The sequence below is a fragment of the Polyodon spathula genome, chromosome 4, assembly GCF_017654505.1.
Source record: "Polyodon spathula isolate WHYD16114869_AA chromosome 4, ASM1765450v1, whole genome shotgun sequence".
Lineage (NCBI taxonomy): Eukaryota > Metazoa > Chordata > Actinopteri > Acipenseriformes > Polyodontidae > Polyodon > Polyodon spathula.
In genome coordinates, this window is record NC_054537.1 from 95,947,784 (window position 1) to 95,975,543 (window position 27,760).

General features: G+C 38.3%; 2 protein-coding genes across 2 annotated transcripts in view; both read left to right on the top strand.

The window, feature by feature from the left end:
- Window positions 1-13,025: 13,025 nt before the first annotated feature.
- Window positions 13,026-22,327, top strand: LOC121315183. The gene is made up of 3 exons (XM_041249233.1): window positions 13,026-15,924; window positions 19,031-19,733; window positions 21,578-22,327. Exons 1-3 carry the CDS (start codon window positions 15,883-15,885, stop codon window positions 21,727-21,729), a joined length of 897 nt encoding a protein of 298 aa, XP_041105167.1. The 5' UTR covers window positions 13,026-15,882; the 3' UTR covers window positions 21,730-22,327.
- A 2,491-nt stretch (window positions 22,328-24,818) lies between these two features.
- Window positions 24,819-27,760, top strand: part of LOC121315184 (collagen alpha-1(XXII) chain-like) — a 107,901-nt gene continuing 104,959 nt past the window's right edge. Inside the window, exon 1 of the mRNA XM_041249234.1 lies at window positions 24,819-25,125. The gene's annotated coding sequence lies outside the window, so the exon portion shown is untranslated. The remainder of the gene's footprint in view (window positions 25,126-27,760) is intronic.

The following is a 27,760-nucleotide window of genomic DNA, read 5'->3' on the forward strand; positions in this document are numbered from 1 at the left end:
ACACTGACAAACTCTCATTTGTCAGTATTCAGCCACCGGAGACCTCAGACCTTCTTTTATTTGACCTTCTAATTTGTGCATGATCAAAATACAATCTGTCTAGACTAGGACAAGCATTGTAGTTTCCCAACAGGGATAAGGTCAAGGTGATTAAGAAAGTAAAAAGAAAGGGTAGCATGGTTTCACTACTGCTAAAATGCAAAAGGAGCAAGCAGAGATTTGCCAAAGAGACAAGTCCAGTTTATCCGTAGATCGAATTTTACCTTTTGTTCATCCAACCTCCCTACAACCATATTGTCCATCTAAGTGCTATTGAGTCTCAATAGGCTTACTTACCAAATAAATCAAATATTACAAAATAACCTTAATTCTGAGCAGGACCACTTAGCTCCAGTGCATTTTTCTGGTGCATTTTTGTTTGCAAAGAAGTATTTCTTCTACAAGGTTTCTGTGATTTGGACACTGCAGTACATCAACTGCTTGTCCGAATAAGTGACACACTATGGGCTCCATCCTCCTTGACCTGTTAGTGACCAATGGTTTTTTTTTTTTTTTTTACAACTGTTGCCTTTCCAGGAACACTGGTAGACCTGTCTCATTGTGCTGAGGGTCAATCCAGTTGCACTGGCACCAACGATAATGCCCACTGAGAATTCTCAGAGGATCACATGACACTTCATATCCCTAAAGTAGACAAATCTAAATGTAAAACTAAATTGCCAAAATGGTTTAATAGATCAATTAAAAAAAATATTCAGCGAAAAAAGGCACTTTACAGAGCATTAAAAAAGGACCAAAAAGAAAGTACACAGAAAGAGTACACAGAACTGCAAATGCAATTCAAAAAGGAAGTTAGAAAGGCCAAGAGAGAAATAGAAATGAACATTGCTAAGGGAGCTAAAACCAATTCCAAAATGTTTTTCCAATATTACAACAGCAAGAGAACATTCAAAGAGGAGATTAAATGTTTAAGAGATACAAATGGCAAAATCATAGAGGAAGAAAAAAAAATAGCAAATATGTTAAATGATTACTTTTCACAAGTTTTTACAAAGGAAGATACTGACAACATGCCCCACATGTCATCCAGTTCCTATCCAGTTTTAAATAACTTTAGCATAACTGAGGCAGAAGTGTTAAAGGGACTAGGAGCTCTTAAAATAAACAAATCCCCTGGGCCGGATGAGATCCTCCCAGTAGTACTCAAAGAAATGAAAGAAGTAATTTACAAACCGCTAACCAAGATCATGCAGCAGTCTCTTGACACAGGGGTGGTACCGACAGACTGGAAAATTGCAAACGTAATACCGATCCACAAAAAGGGAAACAAAACTGAACCAGGTAACTACAGACCAGTAAGCCTGACTTCTATTATATGCAAACTTATGGAAACTATAATAAGATCCAAAATGGAAAATTACCTATATGGTAACAGGGTACTGGGAGACAGTCAACATGGTTTTAGGAAAGGGAGATCGTGCCTAACTAACTTGCTTGATTTTTTTGAGGATGCAACATCGATAATGGATAATTGCAAAGCATATGACATGGTTTATTTAGATTTCCAGAAAGCTTTTGACAAAGTCCCGCACAAAAGATTAATTCTCAAACTGAACGCAGTTGGGATTCAAGGAAACACATGTACATGGATTAGGGAGTGGTTAACATGTAGAAAACAGAAAGTACTGATTAGAGGAAAAACCTCAGAATGGAGTGTGGTAACCAGCGGTGTACCACAGGGATCAGTATTAGGTCCTCTGCTATTCCTAATCTACATTAATGATTTAGATTCTGGTATAGTAAGCAAACTTGTTAAATTTGCAGACGACACAAAAGTAGGAGGAGTGGCAAACACTGTTGCAGCAGCAAAGGTCATTCAAAATGATCTAGACAAGATTCAGAACTGGGCAGATGCATGGCAAATGACATTTAATAGAGAAAAGTGTAAGGTACTGCACGCAGGAAATAAAAATGTACATTATAAATATCATATGGGAGATATTGAAATTGGAGAAGGAATCTATGAAAAAGACCTAGGAGTTTTTGTTGACTCAGAAATGTCTTCATCTAGACAATGTGGGGAAGCTATAAAAAAGGCTAACAAGATGCTCGGATACATTGTGAAAAGTGTTGAATTTAAATCAAGGGAAGTAATGTTAAAACTGTACAATGCACTTGTAAGACCTCATCTTGAATATTGTTATAAAAAAGATATTGCTGCTCTAGAAAGAGTGCAAAGAAGAGCGACCAGAATTATTCCGGGCTTAAAAGGCATGTCATATGCAGACAGGCTAAAAGAATTGAATCTGTTCAGTCTTGAACAAAGAAGACTACGTGGCGACCTAATTCAAGCATTCAAAATTCTAAAAGGTATTGACAGTGTCGACGCAAGGGACTTTTTCAGCCTGAAAAAAGAAACAAGGACCAGGGGTCACAAATGGAGATTAGACAAAGGGGCATTCAGAACAGAAAATAGGAGACACTTTTTTACACAGAGAATTGTGAGGGTCTGGAATCAACTCCCCAGTAATGTTGTTGAAGCTGACACCCTGGGATCCTTCAAGAGGCTGCTTGATGAGATTTTGGGATCAATAAGCTACTAACAACCAAACGAGCAAGATGGGCCGAATGGCCTCCTCTCGTTTGTAAACTTTCTTATGTTCTTATGTTCTTATGTGGTAACACACACTTAAATTTTATTTGGCCAGTCATTGTAACTAAATTAGTAAGGGCCTACAGGCCTGAAATGTCATATAGTAACTTGATTTTTGGGAAGCACAAGAAATGAATAAAGCAAAGTCAAATATAGATGACAACTATATATATATATATATATATATATATATATATATATATATATATATATATATATATATATATATATATATATATATATATATATATATATATATATATATATATATATATATATAAACTTTGACAGACAGATATGCAAAATGTAGGCACATTGCTCTATTTATAAGATGCTATAAAATGCAGAAACCTGCCACATGTATCAACTATTGCATTTAGTTATCAATAAAAATGCATTATCTTTAAGGAATAACATCAGTATGATTAATATTTTCACATGTGATGTTTATTTTACATGTGCTGTTTAATTTTTTTTTTCAGAGTAACAGGTTTAAAAGGCACTGTATGGCAAAAGGACACTCAGTACTACATCTCCAGCCAAGCCCCACCCTTTGTTCTCTGTATTTTTCACAAACCTTTTTATAGACATGCATACCGCTAAATCCTCTCCTGATCACTTGTTTTATCACCAAACTCATCAATAATGCGATCCAAGTCATTATTTTATTACTATAACATCTCAAAAAGCTCTGTAAATGTCTGTGATATTCTTTGAGCGCTGGATGCAGAAGCAGCTCTCTCCTTTGTTATGTTTGTGTTATCTCTGTGGTGCGTGAGACTATGAGATACATCCTTTTTACAGTTTCATTTGGCTCCTATTGGTCTCACTTGGCCATTTAAAGGTTTTCTCAGCAGGGTCCGACATCGGACTGGAAAGGGAAAATTGTAATATCAGACCTGGTCCGACATAGGACTGCTAAAGGTTAAATGACTTGTAGTAACATTCTTCAAGTTTTAACACTTTGTGGTCCTTTGTTGGACCAGGTCCAACATTGCAATTTTCCCTTTCCAGTCTGATGTCGTACCCTGCCAAGAAAACCTTTCAAAGTTTTTTTACATCTGGTAAGGATCATGGCAGTGGCATTCTGAACTAGATGCAGTCGGTTTATGGTGCGTGCCGGGAGACCACCGTATAGAGAGTTGCAGTAGTCGAGTCGAGAGGAGACAAATGCATGACAAAGTATTTCCGCTTCCAGGAGGGAAAGGTAGGGACAGACTTTGGAGATGTTTCTAAGATGGTAGAAGGAAGATTTGACCATGAAGGAGATGTGGGCATCAAAGGAGAGGTTGCTGTCAAGAAGTACACCAAGGCTTCGTACTGTGGGGGAAGGCAGCAGCAGACAGTTTCCGAGGTTAAAGGGAAGCATGTAGATATTGAAGAGAAGGGGCCCAAAAACAGATCCCTGGGGGACACCACAAGTGACTTGGTTTGCAACACCACTGCATCCAGCATAGAAAACACACTGCATGTGTCCGGATAGGGGACATCCAGGAGAGACAGGTTCCAGAGATTCCAAAATACTTCTGAAGTCAGTCAAGAAGAATGCCATGATCTATGTTGTCAAAGGAGGTAAAGGAGGAAAAGCACAGTGGGAGCACCAGCATCAGCATTGAGCAGGAGATCATTCACAATCCGGATCAGAGCAGTTTCAGTACTGTGATGCCGGCAGAAACCAGACAGAGATTGTTGTTTGTGAAATGTTTCATCAGCTCACTGGCTACAGCCCTTTCGAAAGTTTTGAGAGAAGTGAGATTGGAGATGGGACGGAAATTAAATAAGTCAGCCTGGTCAAGGGAGGGTTTTCTGAGTACCGACGCAAACCAAAGGGCAGCAGGATCTGAGCCAGAATCCAGGGACAAGTTGAAAGGTGCATAATGGAGGGAGCAAGATCAGAAGCACAGAGACGGACAAGGTTAGTCGGCCAGGTGTCCAGGGTGCATGTGGGAGTAGTTGATTTCAATAGTAAGCCAGAAACATCAGCAATGAAGAGAGGGGAGAAGGAGGAAAGAGCAGGAGGGGCAACTTGAGGAGTGTCAAGGTGGTCAAGTAGTAAACTGGGTTTGTGGCAGGAGAGTGCAGCATAGATGTTGTCGATTTTGCTCCGAAAGAAAGAGGAGAAATCATGACAGGTAAGAGAGGAGGATGGACAAGAGTTGTATCGGCTGGTGGCTGGATGTAGGATTTGGTCAGTGGTCTTGAAGAGAACATTGGGTTTACCGTGTCCCATAGTTATGATTTCAGAGAAGTATTTCATCCTAGTCGCGGCAAGTGCATCCCTGTAGCTCGCAAGATGGTCGGTCCAGATCTCTCTGTGAACCGTTAGTCCAGATGACCTCCACTTGTGCTCAAGCTTGCAGCAGGCAGACTTAAGCACTCGAAGTTCGAGGGTGTACCATGGGCAGTTTCGCTCTTTCTTGACGGTTCGGGTTGTAAGCAAGGTAACGGTGTCGATGATATGAGCAAGGGTCTTGCTGTAGAGGGTCACCACATCATCAAAACAGAGGATGGGAGAGTACCAGTTAGAGGGGATGCAGAGACACATTCTGAAAGTTTCAGAGGATTCAGCAGATTCTTGGGATGGAAGGTGACAACAGTAATAGTATCGGTAGAAGAGGAAGGAGCAGGAAGACTAATAATAGCGGTGATTAAGAAATGGTCAGAGAGAGATATCTGAGACTGAGAGATTAGAGATATCAAGGCCCCTGGGGATAAGCAGATCTGGGGTGTGTCCTCGGGTGTGAGTGGGGATGTTGACAGATTGAGAAAGTCCAAGACAGTCTAGAACTGTGTTGAAGTTGGTCACTCGTGGGGAGGAAGGCAAGTCAACTAGGAGTAGGATTTTGTCAGTAGAAGTGCAGATGACGGAGAAGAATTCTGAAAACTCGGCAATAAAAGCAGATTTGTTCTTAGGTGGACGGTAGATAACAGCAAGGGTGAGGAACATGGGAGAGGGGAGCTTGCTGGCGAGATGTTCAAATGAAGAAAAGGCAGGCAAAGAAAGAACTGAGGAAGCGAGCACAGAATTTGCAATAACAGCAGTACCCCTGCCAGTTAGGTGAGGTTTTTCAAAGAGGGAATAGCCCTTTGGGGTGGCTAGATGCAGTGAGTGCATGTCATTTACAGAGTGCCAGGTTTCAGCAAGACAGAGAAGATCAAGATTGGTATCGGTTAGAAGTTCGCTGAGAAGCAGAGATTTGTTATTCAGAGAGCCACAATTGGAAAAGGAGATTTTCAAGTTTGTAGCAGGCAGCCTTGTGCCTTACTACGGCCTGGGCGTGCAATTATTCTAGCACAACCAACACCCTGTCATGTCTTATTGCTTACTTACTATTATCATTGCAATACACATTTTACATGACGGTCTAGTCTCACTTGTAACGTCTTAAAAAAGTGCTTTTAATCTGTGATCATAATATATCTGCTTACAAGTATTGAAACACAGTTAACTTTGTTTAAATGCGCTTTTACATTACTGTATTAAATAACATATTGCTAGTTAGGTTTGCCTATACAAAATGTAAATAAACTGCGTGTGCTCGTGTGTGCGTGCGTGTGTGTGCTCTTACTTGGATTCTGATTCTATGTGTTATGTTAATCATGTTGTGTCAATCATGGCAGAGGTTTCAGTAAAAGTAAAAGGTAGCGTTTTGCTAAAACCACCCAAAAATAGACAACCCGCCTTGTATCATTTTCTCCAGCAACGTAATGCAACACTGCAGCTGACACCCGAGGGAACAGACAGAAGGCTCTCATGAGCCACCAATCGAACAACACTGCCCCAACACAATACATAATTTATTTAGAATTGTTCGGTGAATTCCTCTAATCATGTTGAATGCACTCTTTCATTAATTAATTTCCAAGTGTAAATTTAACTCCTGATAAATTATGACAAGTTTTTCCTTTTAAATAGAGGGATTGTCAGGCTCCCCTCTTCTTTGATCAGCGTATGTCTCTTCAAGATATCTCTCTAACTCTAAGGCTGAGTTGCTGCAAGTATTACATTCTTTTTCAGAGTGAATAAGTTCTTCACAAAAGCTGATTGCTGCATACTTCTACTTTTTACAGTCACTCAGCTTTGTGCAACTTTGCAAGGGTATGTTTTGGATCACGTTGCTGAAGACTGAGGGCCTCCTTCTGACTTTCTTCTGCCCTCCTCTATTGCTTCCTCAGTTGCCTCCTTTCTATAACCAGGCATTGAACCTCCAGCTGCTGTTTAGACTTTCCTGGAATCATAGTTATTTGAATAATAATCTATAACTCATTACCTCTGAACAGAAGAAAATATATAATTCTGCCACATACGGTATACAGTATATAACCAGACCTTTTTTGATGTTAATTATTTGCTTTTGAACAATTATCATTTCTACAATCCTAGCTTAATTCATACATCTTTTTGTTTTTGGCACCATAGAATAGGTTACAATATATACAGTATTCACTGTGAAGAACCATTTCTGTTTAATCACACACTGCTAATCATGCCCTGTTGCTCCACACAGAAAGAATGAAAGCAGATTTACAGAGATGAGATTGAAATGCTTTAAACATTATACAACCAACAACAACAACAGTTAAATACAGTACATCTCGAGATACCTGGAATGAAATATAATGAGAAATCTAAAACGTCTTTTCCAAGTAGACATATTTTTTCTTGTCACATCAGATTACTCCACCTCTTGGCAAACACTTGCACAATTACAGGAGGCCTGTGCTCTGGGACTGGCAGAAACAGGGATGCTGTGCCTACAGAAATTTACAATGAATCTCCAATCTGTATTGCTTACCATGGGGAAGATTAAATTGAAGTTATATGCCCCTCCTCAGCTAAAGTGGGATAATTGGAGAGTGAAATTGATATGAAAACGATTTTCGTATTCGTACTGTATGTTCTGTTTTTTCAAAGTGTTCAAATGGTCTGTCATGTATTTATTCTTTCTAGGTACAGTATTAGATTGTATAAGACCTCTACAAACCTGCACATGAATACAGCACAATCTTCTGGTCCCAAGTCATGTTGGCTTAGGCATGTTTTGCTATAGACCAGCGGTTTTCAAACTTTTTAGGCCCCGTACCCCTTTACAAAAAATCTAGTCTACTGCATACCCCCATTGTATTTTCTAATTACTAGGCTGATCCGAAATGAATGGCTACAATTGCTTCATAATTGATATATATATATATATATATATATTGTATATATATAGCAGGGAGGGGGTTAAAATCCTTCCCTGCTAAAAACCTTGTGAGAATGCACATTTGGGTGTTATGGGGTTTAATTGTGTAATTGTTTTAATGATTTAGTTAATCCTCTGCACCTGGTCGTAATTATAAATTAGAGACAGGTGCAGGGTATTTAAGAGAGGCAGCCAGACTGATCGGGGCTGCTGAGTGAAGAGCCCGACTGCGTGTGTGTCCAGTCGTATTGAAGGTGAAGTGCTGAGTGAAGAGCCTGACTGCGTGTGTGTCCAGTCGTATTGAAGGTGAAGTGCTGAGTGAAGAGCCCGACTGCGTGTGTGTCCAGTCGTATTGAAGGTGAAGTGCTGAGTGAAGAGCCCGACTGCGTGTGTGTCCAGTCGTATTGAAGGTGAAGTGCTGAGTGAAGAGCCCGACTGCGTGTGTGTCCAGTCGTATTGAAGGTGAAGTGCTGAGTGAAGAGCCCGACTGCGTGTGTGTCCAGTCGTATTGAAGAGAGTGTTGAGATAAGCCCATTTGTGTTTTGGTGTTTGTCAGGTAAACGGCTTAGCCGTCCTGTGTGTGAGTCAGGGATCGGCTGGTGTATAGTGAGAGCTCCAAAACGGAGTTAGGTGTTTATTTCTGTTTTGTTTTATGTTTATTAAAAGTGCGCGTCAGCGCTAAAGCAATTCCGTTTCTGTGTCCTGGGTCTATTTTAAAGGGGCAATGAACTCCGTGAGTGCGAGGATCGTTTACTATATATATATATCATGCAGTCAAAAATGACTTTTAGCAAAATGCTTCCATGTTAGTGTTTAGTGCAGCCGTCTGTTCCTGTTAATCAGCTGCCAGACAGCTTGTTGATGGGCTCTCGCTATATGATATGAACACACTCAATAGGTCTGAAGCAGGGAATCCAATTTCAAACACTTCCCAATCCAGGTGTTAGGGATTGATTATTAGTAAAAAAAAAAAAAAAAATGTAAAAAAAAAATCTGCGATTCCATTTTTGTAATAATAATAATACCGTGCTTTTGCTTTTATTAGCCTAATAATTAGTGGCGTACATGCACAGGCTAATGCAATTACGACAAAGGAGTTATTCAGCAAATTAGTTAAACATGTGCGAATGCACATTTGTGAGTTTAATTAATTATTAATTATCCCCTGCACCTGGTGATCATTGTAAATTAAAGCCAGGTGCAGGGTATTTAAAGAAAGCAAAAAAAGGTAGTGTAAAAGGCTTTTTGTGTGTTGTGTATTTTTGTGTTGCAGGTAAACAGCTTAGCTGTCCTGTTGATAGTTGCTGTTAGGTTCCTGTTCATGTGTAGTTAATGCTCGTAAGAGCTAGGTGTTTTGTTTATTTTGTGTTTTGGAGTTTTACTAAAAGTGCGCGCGAGTGCTGAAACTTCCATTTCTGTGTCCTGGGTCCTGTTATAAAGGGGCAATGAACCTGTTGTGTCTCCAGTGCCGGAGGGGGAAGCCCCGCTCTCTCCAGCGCCGGAGGGGGAAGCCCCGCTCTCTCCAGAGCCGGAGGGGGAAGCCCCGCTCTCTCCAGCAGCGGAGGGGGAAGCCCCGCTCTCTCCAGCAGCGGAGGGGGAAGCCCCGCTGTCTCCAGCGCCTGCGATACAGTCCAGCGCTACTGCAGATGGCACCTTGCCGGTCTGCCTAGACCTCCCTGCGCTAGATATGGAGACCAGGGGTCTGCACCATTGGTTCCCTACTCCGCCTTCCCAGAGCACCCAGACGTCGCTTGTGCACCCCCTGTTCGCTGCTTCACTCTCCCTAGATGATCGGACATTGCTGCACCGGTCCCCAGGTGAAGACCCCTGCCCGCTGCTGCATCCGCCTGTTCCCCTGCAGTCGCCCCAGTCATCCCGGTGGGGTCCCATGTCGCCCTTTTGCGGCCCCTCCCTGGAAGCGCCGGAGGGACCAGCCCACCCTCAAATCCACCCGTGGAAGAAGGTGAAAACCAAGGAGATGGGACTTGAGGGTGGGTGGTCTTTTAAGGGTGGAGGGAGATGGCCGTTAAATGACCAGTGTCTTGTAAAGACAAAGGGGAGGGACAGGTGCAGCAATGTCCGATCACTCAGCCAAAAACATGCACGAATACACATTTGTGTGTTTAATTGTTTAATTGGTTTATTAATAATTATCCCCTGCATCTGGCTATCATTGTAAATTAGAGCCAGGTGCAGGGTATTTAAAGAAAGCAGCCAGTGTGCTCAGGGCTGCTGCTGTGTGGAGGGCCTGGTTGATGATGCTTTCAACAGTTATAAAAAAAGCTACTGTGTAAAAAGCCTTTTTTGTGATTTTTTTTTTTTGTATAACAGGTAAACAGCCAGCTCTCCAGCCTAGCTCTCCTGTTTATAGTTTAGGTTCCTGTTCATGTGTAGTTAGTGCTTGTAAGAGCTAGGTGTTTTTTTTTTATTTTGAGTTTTGGTGTTTTTTATTAAAGATTTTTCCATTTCTGTGTCCTGGGTCCTGTTGTGAAGTGCAATGCTGACTATATATATATATATATATATATATATATATATATATATATATATATATATATATATATATGCTAACTTTTTGTTTGCAGATCGCTAACATTTTATTTGCTTGTGTTTCTCACTTCAGAGCCACCGTACTATATCATACAGCAACACACAGCAGTTTAGAAGCAGTTCAAAAGCAGGTTGACAACTGTAGAAACTAAACTTAAACTTACAAAATATATATTGTAAGTTTAATATATATATACACAAACACACAGGTTATGGTTTACAATTGTAAGGTAAACTATGAAGGAATGAAACAGAGACTAACAGAAGTAGAATAAAGACAAATAGAGAAAACATCCAGAGAAAAGGGATGGCTATTTAAAAAAAAAAATGTAAATTAAAAAAAAAAAAAAAAATCAGCTAAAACAGTCACTTTACAGAGTCCATTTATTCAGCGCTTGTCAGGGGCGTCGGGTCCAATTTATTTTCACACACGCTGTTTAAATTTTTTTTTTCTAAGTAACAGGCTTAAAAGGCATTGAATCGCAAAAGTACACTCAGTACTGCATCTCCAGCCAAGCCCCACCCCTTGTTTGCTGTATTTTTCACATACCTCTTTATAGACAAATCATCACCTGATCACTCGTTTTATCAGCAAACTCCTCAATCATGCGATCCAAGTCATTATTGTATTACTATAACATCTCAAAAAGCTCTGCAAATGTTTGATATTCTTTGAGCGCTGGATGTAGAAGCAGATATCTCCTTTGTTTTTGTCTGTGTTATAGCTGTGGTGCAGGGGGCTATCAGATACGCCCTTTTTCAGATTCATTCGGCTCTTATTGGTCTCACTCGGCCTGAAAGGTTTTCCTGAGAAAAAACGACTAGAGACCTGTGTTTTACGACGGCCTGGAAAGGGAAAATTGTAATGTCCGGCATATGACCACAAAGGGTTAAAAGGGACAGTACACAGAAAGAGTGCTTGGAACTGCAAATGCAAATGCAAGTCAAAAAGAAAGATAGAAAGGCCAAGAGAGAGATAGAAATGAGCATTTCAAAGGGGACTAAAACCAATCCCAAAAAGTTTTTCCAATATTACAACAGCAAAAGAAAATTCAAAGAGGAGGTTAAATGTCTAAGAGATATAAATGACAAAAACAAAGATGAAGAGAAAAAAATAGCAAATATATTAAATGATTACTTTTCACAAGTTTTTACAAAGAAGGATACGGACAATATGCCCCACGTCATCCAGTTCCTATCAGGTTTTAAATTACTTCTGCATAACAGAGGCAGAAGTGTTAAAGGGACTAGGAGATTTTAAAATAAACAAATCCCCTGGGCCAGATGAGATCCTCCCAAAAGTAAAGAAATGAAAGAAGTTATTTACAAACCGCTAACCAAGATCATGCAACAGTCTCTTGGCACAGGGGTTGTACCGACAGACTGGATAATTGCAAACATAATACTGATCCACAAAAAGGGAACTGCAGACCAATAAGCCTGACTTCTATTATATGTAAACTTATGGAAACTATAATACAATCCAAAATGGAAAATTACCTATATGGTAACAGGGTCCTGGGAGACAGTCAACATGGTTTTAGGAAAGGGAGATCGTGTCTAACTAACTTGCTTGATTTTTTTGAGGATGCAACATCGATAATGGATAATTGCAAAGCATATGACATGGTTTATTTAGATTTCCAGAAAGCTTTTGACAAAGTCTTGCATAAAAGATTAGTTCTCAAACTGAACGCAGTAGGGATTCAAGGAAACACATGTACATGGATTAGGGAGTGGTTAACATGTAGAAAACAGAAAGTACTGATTAGAGGAAAAACCTCAGAATAGAGTGTGGTAACCACTGGAGTACCACAGGGATCAATATTAGGTCCTCGCTATTCTTAATCTACATTAATGACTTAGATTCTGGTATAGTAAACAAACTTGTTAAATTTGCAGATGACACAAAAATAGTAGGAGTGGCAAACACCGTTGCAGCAACAAAGCTCATTCACAATGATCTAAACATCATTCAGAACTGGGCAGACACATGGCAAATGACATTTAATAGAAAAAAGTGTAAGGTACTGCATTCAGGCAATATAAATGTGCATTATAAATACCATGTAGGAGATACAGAAATTGAAGAAATAATCTATGGAAAAACCTAGGAGTTTATGTTGACTCAGAAGTGTTTTCATCTAGACAATGTGGGGAAGCTATAAAAAAGACAACAAAATGCTTGTATATAGTGAATCGTTTTTAATTTAAATCAAGAGAAGTAATGTTAAAACTTTACAATGCATTACTAAGACCTCATGTAGAATATTGTGATCAGTTCTGGTCAACTCGCTACACAGGCATGTCATATGCAGACAGACTAAAATAATGAATCTATTAATTCTTGAACAAAGAATATGCAGCGATCTAATTCAAGCATTCAAAATTCTAAGTGGTATTGACAATGTGGACTCAAGGGACTTTTTCGATGTAAAAAAAGAAACAAGGACCAGGTGGAGATTAGATAAAGGGGCATTCGGAACAGAAAATAAGACGCACTTTTTTTATACAGAATTGTAGCTGTCTGCAACCAACTCACCAGTAATGTTGTTGAAGCTGACACCCTGGGATCCTTCAAGAAGCTGCTTGATGAGATTCTGGGATCAATAAGCTACTAACAACCAAACAAGCAAGATGGGCCGAATGGCCTCCTCTCGTTTGTAAACTTTCTTTTGTTCTTATGTAGCCTACTCACAGCAACAAATAAGACTTGTATACTTCTATATGATTCTAAATACGTACCTGTTTCAGAAATAAAGGAATTGTTAGACTTCTCGCTGCATAAAAGAAAGTTCAGCTTTTCAGAACACACATCTGTCTTAGTTTTAGATTGTATCGACCCCCGTGTCCCCCCCACATACAAATGCTACAAAACGTTGAAATGACACATTTTTAAAAGTTAGAGCCACTAACTCAAAGAACCAAAGAACTTATAACATATAGACTAGATGATTTTAAAAGGCTTTTTTTAACAAACAAAAAAAAAGAATATAAAGTGGGACAAAGTTTTTAAGGGTGAACACGATATACAGATGGTTTAAATATAGATTGTTCCTGGTCCTGCAATGAGTACGGTGTATTTTGCTTTAGGCCAAGTTATAGAAGAAGAGCAGAGAAGACTTAAAATAGATTAAAAAAAAAAAAATACTTAAAAAACATAGGAGGCGTGTTTTACTGTTCCCTTTGATTTACTCCATTGTTTTTAACTTAATCTTTTTCTCCCCTAAACTGCTTGGTATGCCTTTGTGTTGCAGTACTTTGACTTGTTCCCTTGAGAATATTGTATGTTGCTGTACAATAATGAGACAGGGTGAAAAGCATAAAGAAGGCTTGTCTAGAAAGAAGAAAAACAGCACAGAAGACAACAGAAATAGGGAACTGGTGATATAGACTCGTGACATAGTTTAATTAGCTAACGGTCCATATTCAAGATGTGATGCACAGAAGACTTTGAGAAGAACAGAAGAACTTGAGCTAGTGGTGCCAGAGGTAATACATTGACATTTGACTCAGCGACTGCCAGTGGAAATATGTATGGTGGCCATTGTCTCCATCTAGTGTTCAAGGGAACAGTTCCAAGCTCTCCCTCTATGTACAGTAAGTATAGTATATACTTTTTGTATACTAAATACATTCTGTATACAAATCTCAATTACATTTAACTACAATTCATTGCCCACTTTTTACATGATTTTAATATATTCTAAACAAATATACATCAATGTCTGTTAAAAAAATGACTTGGATAAATGAAGTGCTGCGATTGGCTGAACAAGATCTCATGACAGTGCAGTAATAATTGTCTAACCGCAAGCTATGACATCACAGACTAAGTCACTTACCCGATCCATTAATATTACTATGCCTTAATAATAATAATTAAAAACGAGGGGCTTTCCACAAGTTAGTTTTGTCCTTTTTTAAAAAAAGAAACAAGGACCAGATGGAGATTAGATAAAGGAGCATTCGGAACAGAAAATAGGAGGTACTTTTTTTACACATAATTGTGGCTGACTGGAGGATTGTCATTTGAACAATTTCTTAATGAGAGTGAAGCAGAACAAAATGCTTCTCAACCTCCATTGAAAAAACAAAAGACTCAGTCTGTAAGTAGACTGCTTAATATTTCTAACAGACAACTAGATGAAATTCTAGAACAAAACTGAAAAAAACCAATAGAAAAACAACTTAATGGGCAATGAATGTTTTTAATAGCAGGTTGAAACAACAACAAAAAAACATCAGCTTTGGCAATTGTATGCAACAGTTAGAAATGCTTAAGGAAATGAATACAGCATCTCAAATTTTTGTGGTATTAGAGCTGGCATAAATCACTATCTAAACAGTGTTTCTGAAGGTAGAAATGTCAACATAGTAACTGAAACAGAGTTCAAATTATTCAACAATCTTTTCATCTCTGTCGCTAAGAATTACAGAAAATCAGGAATAACAAGATCTGGTTTGATATACATTTCTCCTGTGCTCGCCATGGACGGGAAAGACTGCGCGCTACACAGGTCTGTCTCCTCCGTTTCCGTGATGTTAGCAGCAAATGCCAGTGCAGTGGTTGGCAGTTCCATGAATCCTCCCACGGGTTTAGGAAATCAGCCTGCTTTCAATTCCTGAATGCCATTTAATCTTGAAAATGTTTCTATAAATGGCAATGTTCAATTTATGTTTATGGCAAATAAAGTATAAAATATTTGAAACAGTCCTCAGGGGCTATTTTTTCTCAGTGGAAGTATACATTCTATGGTTTTCTTTCTTCCTTAAAGCTAGTTGTGTAATTATTTATGCCTATCTAAGCATTCTAACTGACCCTATTTGGAATACTGTAAGTAAATATATAGGTATGGAGTTTACACACTAAAACTTCTATTAAAAGGATTAATGTATACAGTTATAGAACAGGACAGGTAATCTGACTGTTATAAATTCAGCACTGGTGCCGTTTTATTTAATGTGACAGGTGGTCTGAAAAGGCACAGTGAAAGTGTAAGGTACAGCACTTGCATTGACACATAGGTGGGTCTGTGTTACTTCCTATTGGAAGGTATGTTGTTTTACGCCAAGCTGATTCTATGACATTATCAAGGGGCATCTGTTTAATTTAATTTCACTGCTGAACTACCAGGGGGTGGGAATGTTAACTACCAACATAATTAACATTGTGCTGGAAAAGATATTGCAGGTGTGCATACAACACAGTCATGAGTTTGTTCTAAACATTATATTGTATAGCTTTTGGAGTAAATACAATTATAGGATTAAAGCAACTGAATACTATATGTAGTTTCCAGATCTTCTCTGTTCCAATCCCCATGCAGTTTGCCTGCAAACTGACGTACCTGCTTATATACTGACCTTAATCTTTTTATTATCTTACAGTAATATTGCTAAGCTTCTGTCCCTAGCTATCAGTTTCTAAAGCAGAGCTGTTTCAGCACCAGGGTGGCAAAGTGGAATAGAGAAACGCATACGCAGAAGGAAATGATTAAACAGAGAATGAGAGCAGGGACGTCAGGAATGCTCGTAAGTGAGACATTTTAATAAACCGTAACAAACTGAAAACGTTATATTAAATTGATTTCCTTAAGCAAATTTGTCTTTTCTTTTCTCTTTAAGTTTTAGGCCTGATGTCTTCTGATCTACTTGTGTTCATCTTATATAATTTCAATTTGAATTTAATTCAATGTATTTTACTTACGTGGAGCCTTTGATACCACAATATCTGAAAGCCTTTACATGTCGGTTGAAACTGAACTGTGCAGTATTAAGAAGTAGTAAAAATAACAATAAATAATTGTAATCAAAATAAAACTATTGAAGACAGCAAGAAATGAACAAGAATGAAAGAAAAAAACAAAATAAAATAAAATAGACAAAAGCAATTATGTTTTTAAGTCAGGTTTAAAAATCTGAACTATAAAAGTAAATCTTAAATCTTGATTTAAAATATTGACCGACACAGCACTTCTATTAGAAAATGTCATGAGTTCCACAATCTGTAGAAATTATAACAGTGCTTTCCTTTCCTTTCCAATTTTACCTTTGGGAGGCACAAAAAGACAGTGCTAGCTGACCTTAAAGCGTCAGAGGGTTAAATTTGAATGGTTATTTAAATAGCCATCCTCTCACTGTTTGTATTATCAAAGTATTATCTAATTTCGGTACACTTCAGTGTGTATAATTTGTGGCTAATTAGTTATGTGGTACTAGGATAATCAATTAGTTATTAGTTAATTGATTACCCTAGTACCTAGTTTTTTAAATTTTTAAATTTTGTTTTCACTGCAGGTGCCAGTGTTTACGTTATTTTGACAAAAGGTATTTAGATAGTGTGGCACTACATGAAGTGGCTGAAAACCGATACTTTTTAACACTAGAAGCCCTGCAGCAGTCATTTTGGCATTTTTTTTGTTTTTAAATGTCATTTTCTCCAGTTGTCTAACACATATGGGGCTGCGCGTTCATGTACCTTTCTGTCCGTATGTATTAAATATTCTAAGCATGAAACGTGGGAGTGCAGAAATAAAGGAGATATATTACATTATACCTAAAAGCCCCGGGAGCAGTCACATTGACAGCCACACAGAAAACAATGTATTGTGATTATACAAAATGGTATTCTACTTTATAAGTTTTTTTTATTAGTCTGCAATGTGTTTAGCTGTAATCGACTCTCTGCCTGAGTGAATGACTAACAGTCTATTGTTTTCAATCGGCCTTTTGAAGGCTGGCGCCTGCTTGCCAGCTGTGCTGCTTTGGTCAGTCGATTAGCATCGGGACTAGTGAAAATAAATACCAGAGACCGTGGAGTTTTACTACGCAACAAAATATGGAGTTGGTGTTTTGAATCAGATGGCATGGAAGTATTGCTAAGTTGGCAAGTGCAATAAAAATAAAACTTCGGACAACTGTGCCCTGTGCAGAAAGGCGGCGTGGAGAAGCGCATTATCTGAGTTGATTGTGAACAGCCTTAGACTCAGGTAAAGTGTAACAGGGAAGATCTGTGCTGACACTTTTGATGCGTTCAGAGTGCTGCGGGAAGAGGGGCAGCAGCCTTACAATATCCGCCTGTCGGTCATGCAGTGACATGGTGTGTGGGCGTTCCCTCTCTCTGAGTGGCTGAGAGGCGGGTCTTGGGGGATTGCTAGCCCTATAAAATAATGTTCTGCTGTTCCCTTTAAGAAATGCTGAGCTTGCGGAAGCTCTGGTCTAGGACTGAGAACGAATGGGAGAAAAACCGTGAAAAATCTAAAAGGGAAGAAAACAAAAAAATAGTGGTAGTGTGAAACCTTGGGCAGACCCCCTATGTATATCTACAGCAGGCTGAGGGAGCAGCGAGTGTAGGACGGAGACTCGAGCCGTGCGGGTAGCGACAGCCGCGGTAACGTGGCCGAGTGCAGCACCTTTTACTTGTAGTCTGATTTATTGTGTTTTATTTTCCTTGTTTCTTTTGCCTTTTGTTTTTTATTATTCTTTTGAGCACCTGTGAGTGCTACTGCTCTTGAACTGTTTACCGACTTTGGTATTCCTGTGGTTCTGCCTACCATTGCTGGTAGGCAGGCCACGGACAACATCGCCATCTGCGGGCTAAAAGAAAAACATAACTAAATGAAACTGAGCACCTGTGCAGTGTTTCAAGTACTGACTTCTGTCTCCCATGTATCAGTGAATTATCCACCACCCTTACACATAAAGGAATACCCTTTTGTTGAAAAAAAGATAAATAAATTGGACTTTTTTTAATAACTTGTGCTGTGTGTGTGTCTGTAAAATGTTTTTTTTCTAAGTTTATTTATCTTCGTCGTTCAGTTGCTTTTGCTCATCTGATAATAAATCAATTGCTGTTGAAAAGTAGACAACGTATTGCTATCGTTTCAGTTTTATAAATATGTACTGTATGTTGTAAACCAGTTTATTTATTTACATTTTCTTGTTTTGATTTGTTATGTATATTGGTGGATCTCAAAAGTATTCACTCCCCTTGGACTTTTTCACATTTTATTTTGTTACAACATGGAATCAAAATGGATTTAATTAGGAGTTTTTGCCACTAATCAACACAAAACAAGTCCATAATATCAAAGTGAAAAATAAAATAATTTTCTGTTTTATATTTGTAATTAATTTATAACAATTTGTAGATTTTATTTTCACATCCGACTGTTTCTCCTTTCATTATACCATTTACAGTGTTTTGAATGCAGCCGTCACAAAGACTGCTGCGGGGCTTCTAGGTATGAGTACATCTCCGGGCCTTCCAGTTTTAAAGATTTTGAGCAAAATGTCAGGACACTGGTACCTCTGATGGGAAACCGGGACTGTCCCTGCTAAACTGTGCGTCTGATCACTAATTCATTAGTGCACTGCTAATACAGTATATTGATTTTTATTTATTTTATTTTTTTTTACTTGTTTTATGTTAAGAAAATGTGGTATTCTGAAAAAAAAAAAAAAATCAAACCTGTTACACACTTCAGGCAATATATATTGCATTTACTATTAAAACATACTTGTAACTTATTTTGCTGTAAACACTTCAAATAGTTTTTCATAGTCCACTCAGAACCATTGTGTGTCTTTATTGCACATTGTGCTTGCAAGATCTTATTTAAATTTATTGTTTTTGCAGGGGACTCAAAACGAGGAGCTGGTGACCTCCCAATTTAAAAATACAGTCAGTGAAGTCAAGCCTCTGGTTAAGAATGGCAAGGTTCTCAAAGCACATGGTTTCCATCTGTCAAATAGCCGTGGAGATGACAGACCAGGTCAGGTTACAGCTAAACCCCTGTTTGAAGGTCCAGCACCGACGGAGGCAGTACCAGTTAGATCAACACCACAACCGAAAGAATCTGAGGACATCTGCTCAAGGAGACCTTTGAAGCTTGCCCCTTTGGAGCTCTCCAGTGAAGTGAAAGAAGCTCAGCTACAGAAAATCAAGGGGATTCAGCTGGAAGCCAATATGGCTACCCAGAAACTGGCCGCCACCATTGATGAACCTTACCCCAGAAAGGGAAAAAATCAAACAAAAGAGGACTTTGACACCTCGGCTGGGATGTTTAAAAGCAGTCATTTAAAGGAAACTCCATTAGCCCAAACACCCCTGAACACAGCAAGGTCAATCAGGGCAGCCCCTGCACCCATCATCCAAGATGAAAGAAAGAGCATACTTCCCTGCAAACCCTTGATTCCCAAGCTTGCCATTGCAAAGCATGAGGCTCAAGAACAATGTTCCAGGGATAGCAGCAAGCATTGTGAAAATCCCAACCTGTTACATACTTCAGGCAGACGCCGTCTAAGGTCAAAGCAGGGAAAAGGCCTTGAGGAGGATTATGGTAAGTCTGAGCTGCCAAATCCAGACAGATTATCTGTGGATAATGGCAAACCATCCAGGGGACCTCATTCTACAGGTGTCAGCGGACAGAACAAACATTGAAGGATGCAAGCCTTGCGCTACACACTGCAGAGAGAAATATTTCAAGGATACTGACTTGACAGGAAGTGGGGCAGAAACAGAAAGGGATTCAGGCAGGCCAGCCACCAGGAAGACAACACTTAGTGATAGATTCTAAAATGACGAGGACAAACAAGAAAAAACAAACAAAAACAAACAAAAAAAAAAGACATTGTGGTTGCTTTCACAGTTATGGGACCCTTTCTTCTTAACAGATATTAAGTAAATAACCGAACTGCAGACATGAAAATAGCTTAGTTGCATTTAAATATACACATGTTTTCCATACTTTAAAGTAACAATCTTGCCAGCAGTGTTAATAAAATTTAAGATCATTAATAAACTTGCAAAAGCTCAATGATTTGCCTTTGTCTTGGAGAGATATGTTGTATATCCCTTGCAGAAACATTGGCTTTTTACAGGCTTATTAAAAACTTAATTTTATGTAGAGTTGTTATTTCATAATTGTATTATTATCCCAATTCTTTCTTTATTGACACACACACACACACATACAAGGTAATTATATGTATATCCATTTTTTATGGCTTTTGTTTCTTGCATTTTGTGACAAAAGAATAAACTTTTCCAATCCATGTACTTTCACTCTTAGTTCATTTCCCAGACTTCTGCTGTAGGCAGAGGCATTAAAAGCAGGTTAGTCATAGACATATCTGTGTCTAGTTACTGAGAAGGGTGCCTAATTCAGAAATATGGTACTCCCACCATTATTATATTTGAACTGTTGTTAACACCTATCACTCTTCAGAAGGAGGTAATGCCCTCAAACTCCATTAACACCAGTTGGTTTATGTCCACATCCTCCCTTTCATTGATGACAGCTGGTAAAAAATACATTAATGCAGGTGAATCAATTCATCAATTTTTATTTTTATTTTATAGATGGGAAAACATATGTATAAATAGCATAATGTAAAGGGAGAGCTAGATGATAAGAAATGTAAATAACAACAGTGTTTTATCTAAACTCAGAATGCAACCAAACCAATTAATTTAGCATGCAGTGATTACTGAGTACCCTTCTACAAGTTACAGTAACTGCAGCATACCATGGTAAAAACACAGGATAGTGTAGTAAAGCATAGTCCATAACAGACAAGTATGGTAATTCACAAACAACTACGATAAGGCATTGTAAAATAAATATCGTTAACCACTGTAAAGCATAATTAATACATAGCATAATAATGGTAAAAACACACCATGGGCCTTCCATTCTTGCTTGAGGGTGGAATGTGGCCAGGGAATTGATTTTTAGTGTTTTGGCCTTTTTTTTTTAAAGTCATTATGTGATCGAAGTACCGTATTTAAGGCAGACTCAGTCTGCAAGGTGCAATAGAGAATGCACATGCTTTTTTTTCTGTTTAGATGCATGTTAAATTCAGATGCGTTATCGGATCCAGTGTGCAATGACCTTTAGTCTTTAGTGCCTTTCTGAAAACACCTAGAGTAAAACAGAGAAGTACCACTGAAGATCATGTCAGGGTATTGGTTGCTTGATTTATATCATGGTGATACCCTTAGCAGTTTCACTGCCTTCATGACAATGAATTTCAGAAGGTTTTACGTTATTTTTGGCTTTGCTGATGAAGGATTTCAGTTGGTTGTTGATGTAGTAGGTTCATCTGTATTTGACAGGGAGGAAATGGCTTGTCTTCTAAATAATCCTCTTTTTTTTGTGTTTTTTTTTTTTTTTTTTTACAGGCAGCAAAGGAAGCAATGTCAGCAAAAATAAATCAATGACTGCATATCATTTTAAGCCACTGTTAGATATGGTATTTCGATTCCTTTATACAGTGTCCCATAGCAGTATTGGAAAGGTACTTGCAACAAGACCAAGCTCTGAGACCAACTAAATCGTCTATCCTTCCCAGCCGATCTTCGGTGCAAAACAGAGAATGGGATCATTGACAAATTGAGCATTACAATTTACTAGACATGTTGGGACCATAACACACTGGCCTTGTTTGAAAGTGTTCAGGTGTCCTGTGTTACACAATATGTAGTTTGCAATTCAGCACTATTTATGTTAAACCACTGAAGAAGAAATAAAAAGCATACATCATAGTGATGATATGCTGACAATAATGTCAAAGAGCTTTACAGAACTGGTGGAATTTGTAAAACGGTGCATTGAGTTCAAGTAGTAAAAAGTAGCCCTTCATCACTCATATTATGAAATCCCCTATTAAGGGAATACAGCAGAGATGTCACACTTCACACATTCTCAAAATATTTGCAGAACCGCTCATCCAGTTGTCATGAAACTTGGTATTAACATACACTGTGGAGAATGTCATATTCTGGGGATAGATGGTGGAGTCTGTCTGCCCATTTCTATGTGACACTTACATGTCATACATATCTGCAGAACCACTCGTCCTGTTGTCATGAAACTTGGCACAGTCAGAAAAATATCCTGAATAAGCGGTTGTCCCAATTAAACAAGAGGCAGCTGAGACGACAGTCGCATTTTTTTTGTTTCTAAATGAAAAGAAAAACAATAAAATCTAATTTTTGCTCCTAAGCAAAATTAAACACTGTTTTTTTATTTCTACATAAAATGAAAATGAATGAAATCACATCTTATCACAAGGCTAGGCACCTGTGATGTTAACACACCAACTTTCTTTGCAACAACAGCAGCCTGAGAAACCCCAAGACTCCAGCTCTTTTAGCAGTTTAACATGGTTTACACCAGTCCCAGGGTAATCACACACTCACGTACTCACTGCACTGTGCTATGCAGAACTGTCTTGCTCTGAAAAGCGATCTCCGTTCATCATTTGAAAATGCTGTATCCCAATTAAACAAAGTGATGTCCCCATTAAACAACATAAAGAGCATTGCGAAGAACTGCATCCCATTTAAGCAGACATCCCAATTATTAGTATCCCAGTTAGGATGCTCCAACTGCATTAACATTATTCTACATACATGATTGAAGATAGCAAGTTCTGGAGATACAGTGGGGTGTCTGTCTGTCCATCAATCCGTCTGTATGTAACACTTGCATAGGTAAGAAAAGATATGGCACAGTTGAGTACTATCTGCCCACCCAGTGGCTTATCATCAATTGTTTCTGCTTGAAATTATGGCGCAGATTTAGTCCCAAGCCCCATCAAATGTCTTTGCGTGATATTGCTGATTTGGAATAGAATCACCCAATTCATGAAATTTTACATTTGGTCATAACCACCTTATAAAAGAGGCAAGACTTTTATCTATAATATTTCAACTACAAATATATACATATATGCTGTACATATGCACACAGCACTTGATTCAGAACTTTAGCTTTTAAAATAACTAAGCAGACAGTCCCCAACTGAGCCCATACAGGTTTTAACCAGGCAGTGCTGGAAAGTACATTAAAGAGCCTTTATTTTTGGAAAGGAAATAATTTTAGAGTCAGACTGCCTCCAGGATTTAATAGACTGTTCATTCCTCATTAATTATCACTGATTTCCTGTACTGTCAGACAGAACACTTTCTTGATACTGTACTACATCTTTCAATGGGTGTCAACATGCTGTCATATACCTCTGCGTTCACCAGGTGGCACAATTGAGGCTTTCGTCAAAACAACTTGTGTCAAGCTGCAGCAAACCTCATTTTTTAATGCAAAACCAGCATTTGCAAATAAAGACACTGTCAACGAAAATAAGCATTACAAATAAGTATGGTGTCCTGTATAAATATGATTTTTCATAAACTTGACTATATAAACCCTGGCAGTCTATATTAAACCCTGAAGTTAAAGAGCATCTACATTTAAAAAGCCACTGCTTAGACTGTTAAATATAACTCTATATGCCTGTAAACAACCTTGAGATATGTCAATATTACGGAGAAAATTCATCGTGTTAAAGAATTACAAAAGTTTCTACAAAAAAAAGCTAACAATCAATTTTAAAGAATACTGTAAAAAGTGACTTGACTGACAACATAATCCTATACTGAAGCTAAACCAGAAACCAACATTACTGTCTCTTATACAAGTTTCCACGGTAAAAGCAGTGTGATAAAGCATAGTAACATGGTTAAGCATAGGTAAGCACTGTAAAGCACAGAGAGGTATGGTAAAGCATATTTTTTTAAAAACGGTAAACCACTAAATGCATAGTATAAATAGTAGTTCAAATACCCCTTTTGTAAGTGGTATTAGGGATGAATAAATAGTATATAAATAGTATTCCTGAGCTGGACAGCCTTGAAAAGGACGAGCAGTGCATTTTCTGAATGTTACAAACAAAACAACAGGCACTTAAAAGCCATGGGTCAGTGGTGTCAGGGCCAGTCCCTCTGTATAAGACACTAAAAAAACCCTTTGTGTGAGAGAGGGTCTGTGATGTTTAAACCTTCTTTCGGAAGCAAGGAAGTCCTCCACCGGCATGCTGTACATTTCAGAGCCTTTCAACCGCCTTTTTCTCTTCTGTTCAAGTTCAGACCACATTTAAATAGGAGATTAAGGGCTTTCTTGTGTTATAGTGAATATTTGTGAAATGGATGAATAAAATGAATAAACGTCCCCAAAAACTGCAATGCCCTGGAAAAAACTAACAACAACAACAAAAACAATCCGTTACATTTCCTAGGAATATGGCAGATTAAACAATATCTTTCTTACTTAATTCCAAGCAATGTTCTGCTACCATTGGAAATTCATTGTATTAACCCTCCCATTCATTTTATTCTTATTGTCTAAAATAAATACATGTTTTAGCACAGGGCTTTTGGACTTTACTGTTTTTAAAAGCATGTCTCTGCAGGACAGAGAGTGAAGAGCTCTTCGGTTTAGGAGTCATTTCAGATGGGTGCAGCAAAAGGACAAAAATACCCTGAAAGTTTGGCTATAATTGGATAGAGCTGTCAGCCTTTTTTAACTTCCATGAGCCACCCTCTGCAACTCAATACTTTCCCTCTGCAGTCCCTCCCACTTGATTTGCTGATCAAAAGCTTGTTAGGGAACTTTACCTCACTTTTAACACAAAGCTTGTTAGGGAACTTTACCTCAATTTTAACACAAATTTACACTGGATTGGCACCCTGGATTTATTTAATTTCTTAGTTTTTTTTTTTAATTCTTGGCATAAAAAGCTTGTATAGGTTTTCTTGCTTGTAAGATGCTGCATTCTTCCACATTTCTGACCTGAGAACAAGTGTCCCTGTGACTAGTGACTGAGGAGATAAACAGAACAAGCTTTACCAATATTGTGGATGGTCCTCAAAGGGGTTTGTAACTTTATCAGGTAAGATGAAGCTAGCATTTGGAATATATGACTGCTAATGTATTTGATTGTTTTGGGACAAATGGTAGAAATGTGTTTTTTTTTTTATTTCTTTTGGTAAAAAAAAAAAAAATAGCAAATACCCAAGCTGGCCACAGTGGTTTAAAAGGTGCACTGGAAGCTGGGACTTTTAATTTAGTGATTTGTTTTGTTTGTTGTGATTTATATTTAAAGAGCATTTTCTTTATACTTGCTTTCCTTTTAAACAAATGTAAATATAATTCTGCCTCATAAGCAGAGAGTACAGAAAGAAAACTTGTGTGTGTGTGTGTGTGTGTGTGTGTGTGTGTGTGTGTTATATATATATATATATATATATATATATATATATATATATATATATATATATATATATATATATATAATATAATAATCATATCATATAACCTACAGTAATCATTTGTTTTTGTATTGTATGCAAATGCATCAGGAATTGTTTTTGCATGATTCTGATGCTTTAATATCCTGTGGATCTAGTAATGTGCATGTTTCTGCAACAAACATTTGTGATTTCTAATCCCAACACTGCCATCAGACTGGAGCTGGCCCCCTCCTGGATTCCACGTTAGTACAGGGTAGGGGTAAGTGCTCGTGGAGTGAATGGTTGTCTCTCTAAGTTACAGCAGTGGCAGTTGCTAATTTCTCAACACAGCCTCTCCCAGTATGAGTCAATACAGGTTAAGATGGTGCTTAACATCTGCTAATGGGTACTCAGGGGAATTGCACAAGTTTTTTAATTTAAGAGCATAAGAATATATGGAAATGTACAAACGAGAGGAGTCTGTTTGGCCCATCTATGTGTGTCCAGTTTCTAGTACCTGATTGTTCTCAAAATTTTGTCAAGTTGGATCTTAGGGTGACAGTGATTCTGCCCCAACAACATGACTAGGTAGGCCATTCCATACACTCACCAGTCTATGTGAAGAAGGGTCTCTATTCCTCAGTCCCCTAAGTCTATCTCCACTTAATAACTGTCCCTAGTGCTACTGAGGTTTCTGTACTTTTATTCAAATATTGGTTAGGGTTAACTATGTCAACTCCTTTTAAGATTTTAAAGACTTCATTCATGTCCCGCTAATTATTTGTTTTCCTAGGCTAAATAGATTGAATTTTTCAGCTTCATATATCATTCATTTAAGCCTTAGGATTAATCTGTTTGCTCTTCGTTGACCAGAATTGGGCACAGTTCTCTAGGTGCAGTCTCACCAATCCATTATAAAAGTAGAACCTCATCATAACTTCTTTGGATTTCTACTCTACACTTTTGGCAATACCATATACCAGGCATTCTGTTTGCCTTTTTGATTGCTTCCCAACACTGTGTGGTTACTGACAGCGATGAGTCTAATACCACACTACATTTCTCTTGGTGAGTCTGTTCTATTTCTATCACCCCCAGTTGGTATTTGAATCCTTTTTTGACTAGCGTGCAACACTTTATATTTGTTGACATTGAATTTCACTTGCTATGTTTCTGAACAGTTCTGTATATGGTTTGAATCTTCTTGGATTTCCTGGGTGGCTGTAGGCATGTCTGCCACTCCCCTAAGCTTTGTGCCGCCAGCATATTACCCCCTGATCTAAGTCACTGATGTAGAAAAGAAACAGAGGGGTCCAACCATGAACCCAGTTACAGTTTTCTCCTCTCACTAGTACTCGCCTGTGTTTTAACCAGTTTTCTATCCACTTGCACTTCCTTGTATTCCACAGACTGCAGTTTGATGATTAATCTTTCATGTGGCACTTTGGCACAGGCTTTCTGGAAGTCTATGGCAGGGCAAAAGCCCTGCTGCTGTAAGTAGTGTGTGTGGGGGAATGTAAGGTTGGCAGGGATAGGGTTAAATCTATCCCTGTTAGCAATCACAGGTGTGGCCATTAGCTTATTGGTGCTATTTGGGGAGTGCCCACATATATGGAAGGAGAAATTCTTTGTTTGGTGGAGGGAGTTTGGTGTGTTTTGATGTGTGTTGATATCTGTAGTGAAGGTGAATGCTCAGTCTACCTAATATTGTATTGTTTTGTTAGACTTTATTTTGGCCATTGTGTCTGTATATTTGTTCCAGTGTTTTGCTTGTTGTTTTGTTTGACTTTTTATTTTGCCCCTTGTGCCTGTGTATTTGTATCTGTGTTTTTTGTTGTTGTTTTGTTTGACTTTTTATTTTGTCCATTGTGCCTGTGTATTTGTTTGACTGTTTTGTTTGAATCTTTATTTTGGCCATTGTGTCTGTATATTTGTTCCAGTGTTTTGCTTGTTGTTTTGTTTGACTTTTTATTTTGGCCCTTGTGCCTGTGTATTTGTATCAGTGTTTTGTTTGCTGCTTTGTTTAACTTTATCATTTTGGCCATTGTGCCTGTATATTTGTTTAACTGTTTTGTTTGAATCTTTATTTTGGCCATTGTGTCTGTATATTTGTTCCAGTGTTTTGCTTGTTGTTTTGTTTGACTTTATATTTTGGCCCTTGTGCCTGTGTATTTGTATCAGTGTTTTGTTTGTTGTTTTGTTTGACTTTCTATTTTGGCCATTGTGCCTGTGTATTTGTTTGACTGTTTTGTTTGAATCTTTATTTTGGCCATTGTGTCTATATATTTGTTCCAG

What these genes read in the sequence shown, in the direction of transcription:
- LOC121315183 (XM_041249233.1), top strand. Translation starts at nt 15,883, where the DNA reads ATGATTAAACAGAGAATGAGAGCAGGGACGTCAGGAATGCTC. An exon ending in CAGGGACGTCAGGAATGCTC is followed by an intron (nt 15,925 to 19,030) that starts GTAAGTGAGACA and finishes TTGTTTTTGCAG; the next exon opens with GGGACTCAAAACGAGGAGCT. An exon ending in AGGCCTTGAGGAGGATTATG is followed by an intron (nt 19,734 to 21,577) that starts GTAAGTCTGAGC and finishes TTTTTTTTACAG; the next exon opens with GCAGCAAAGGAAGCAATGTC.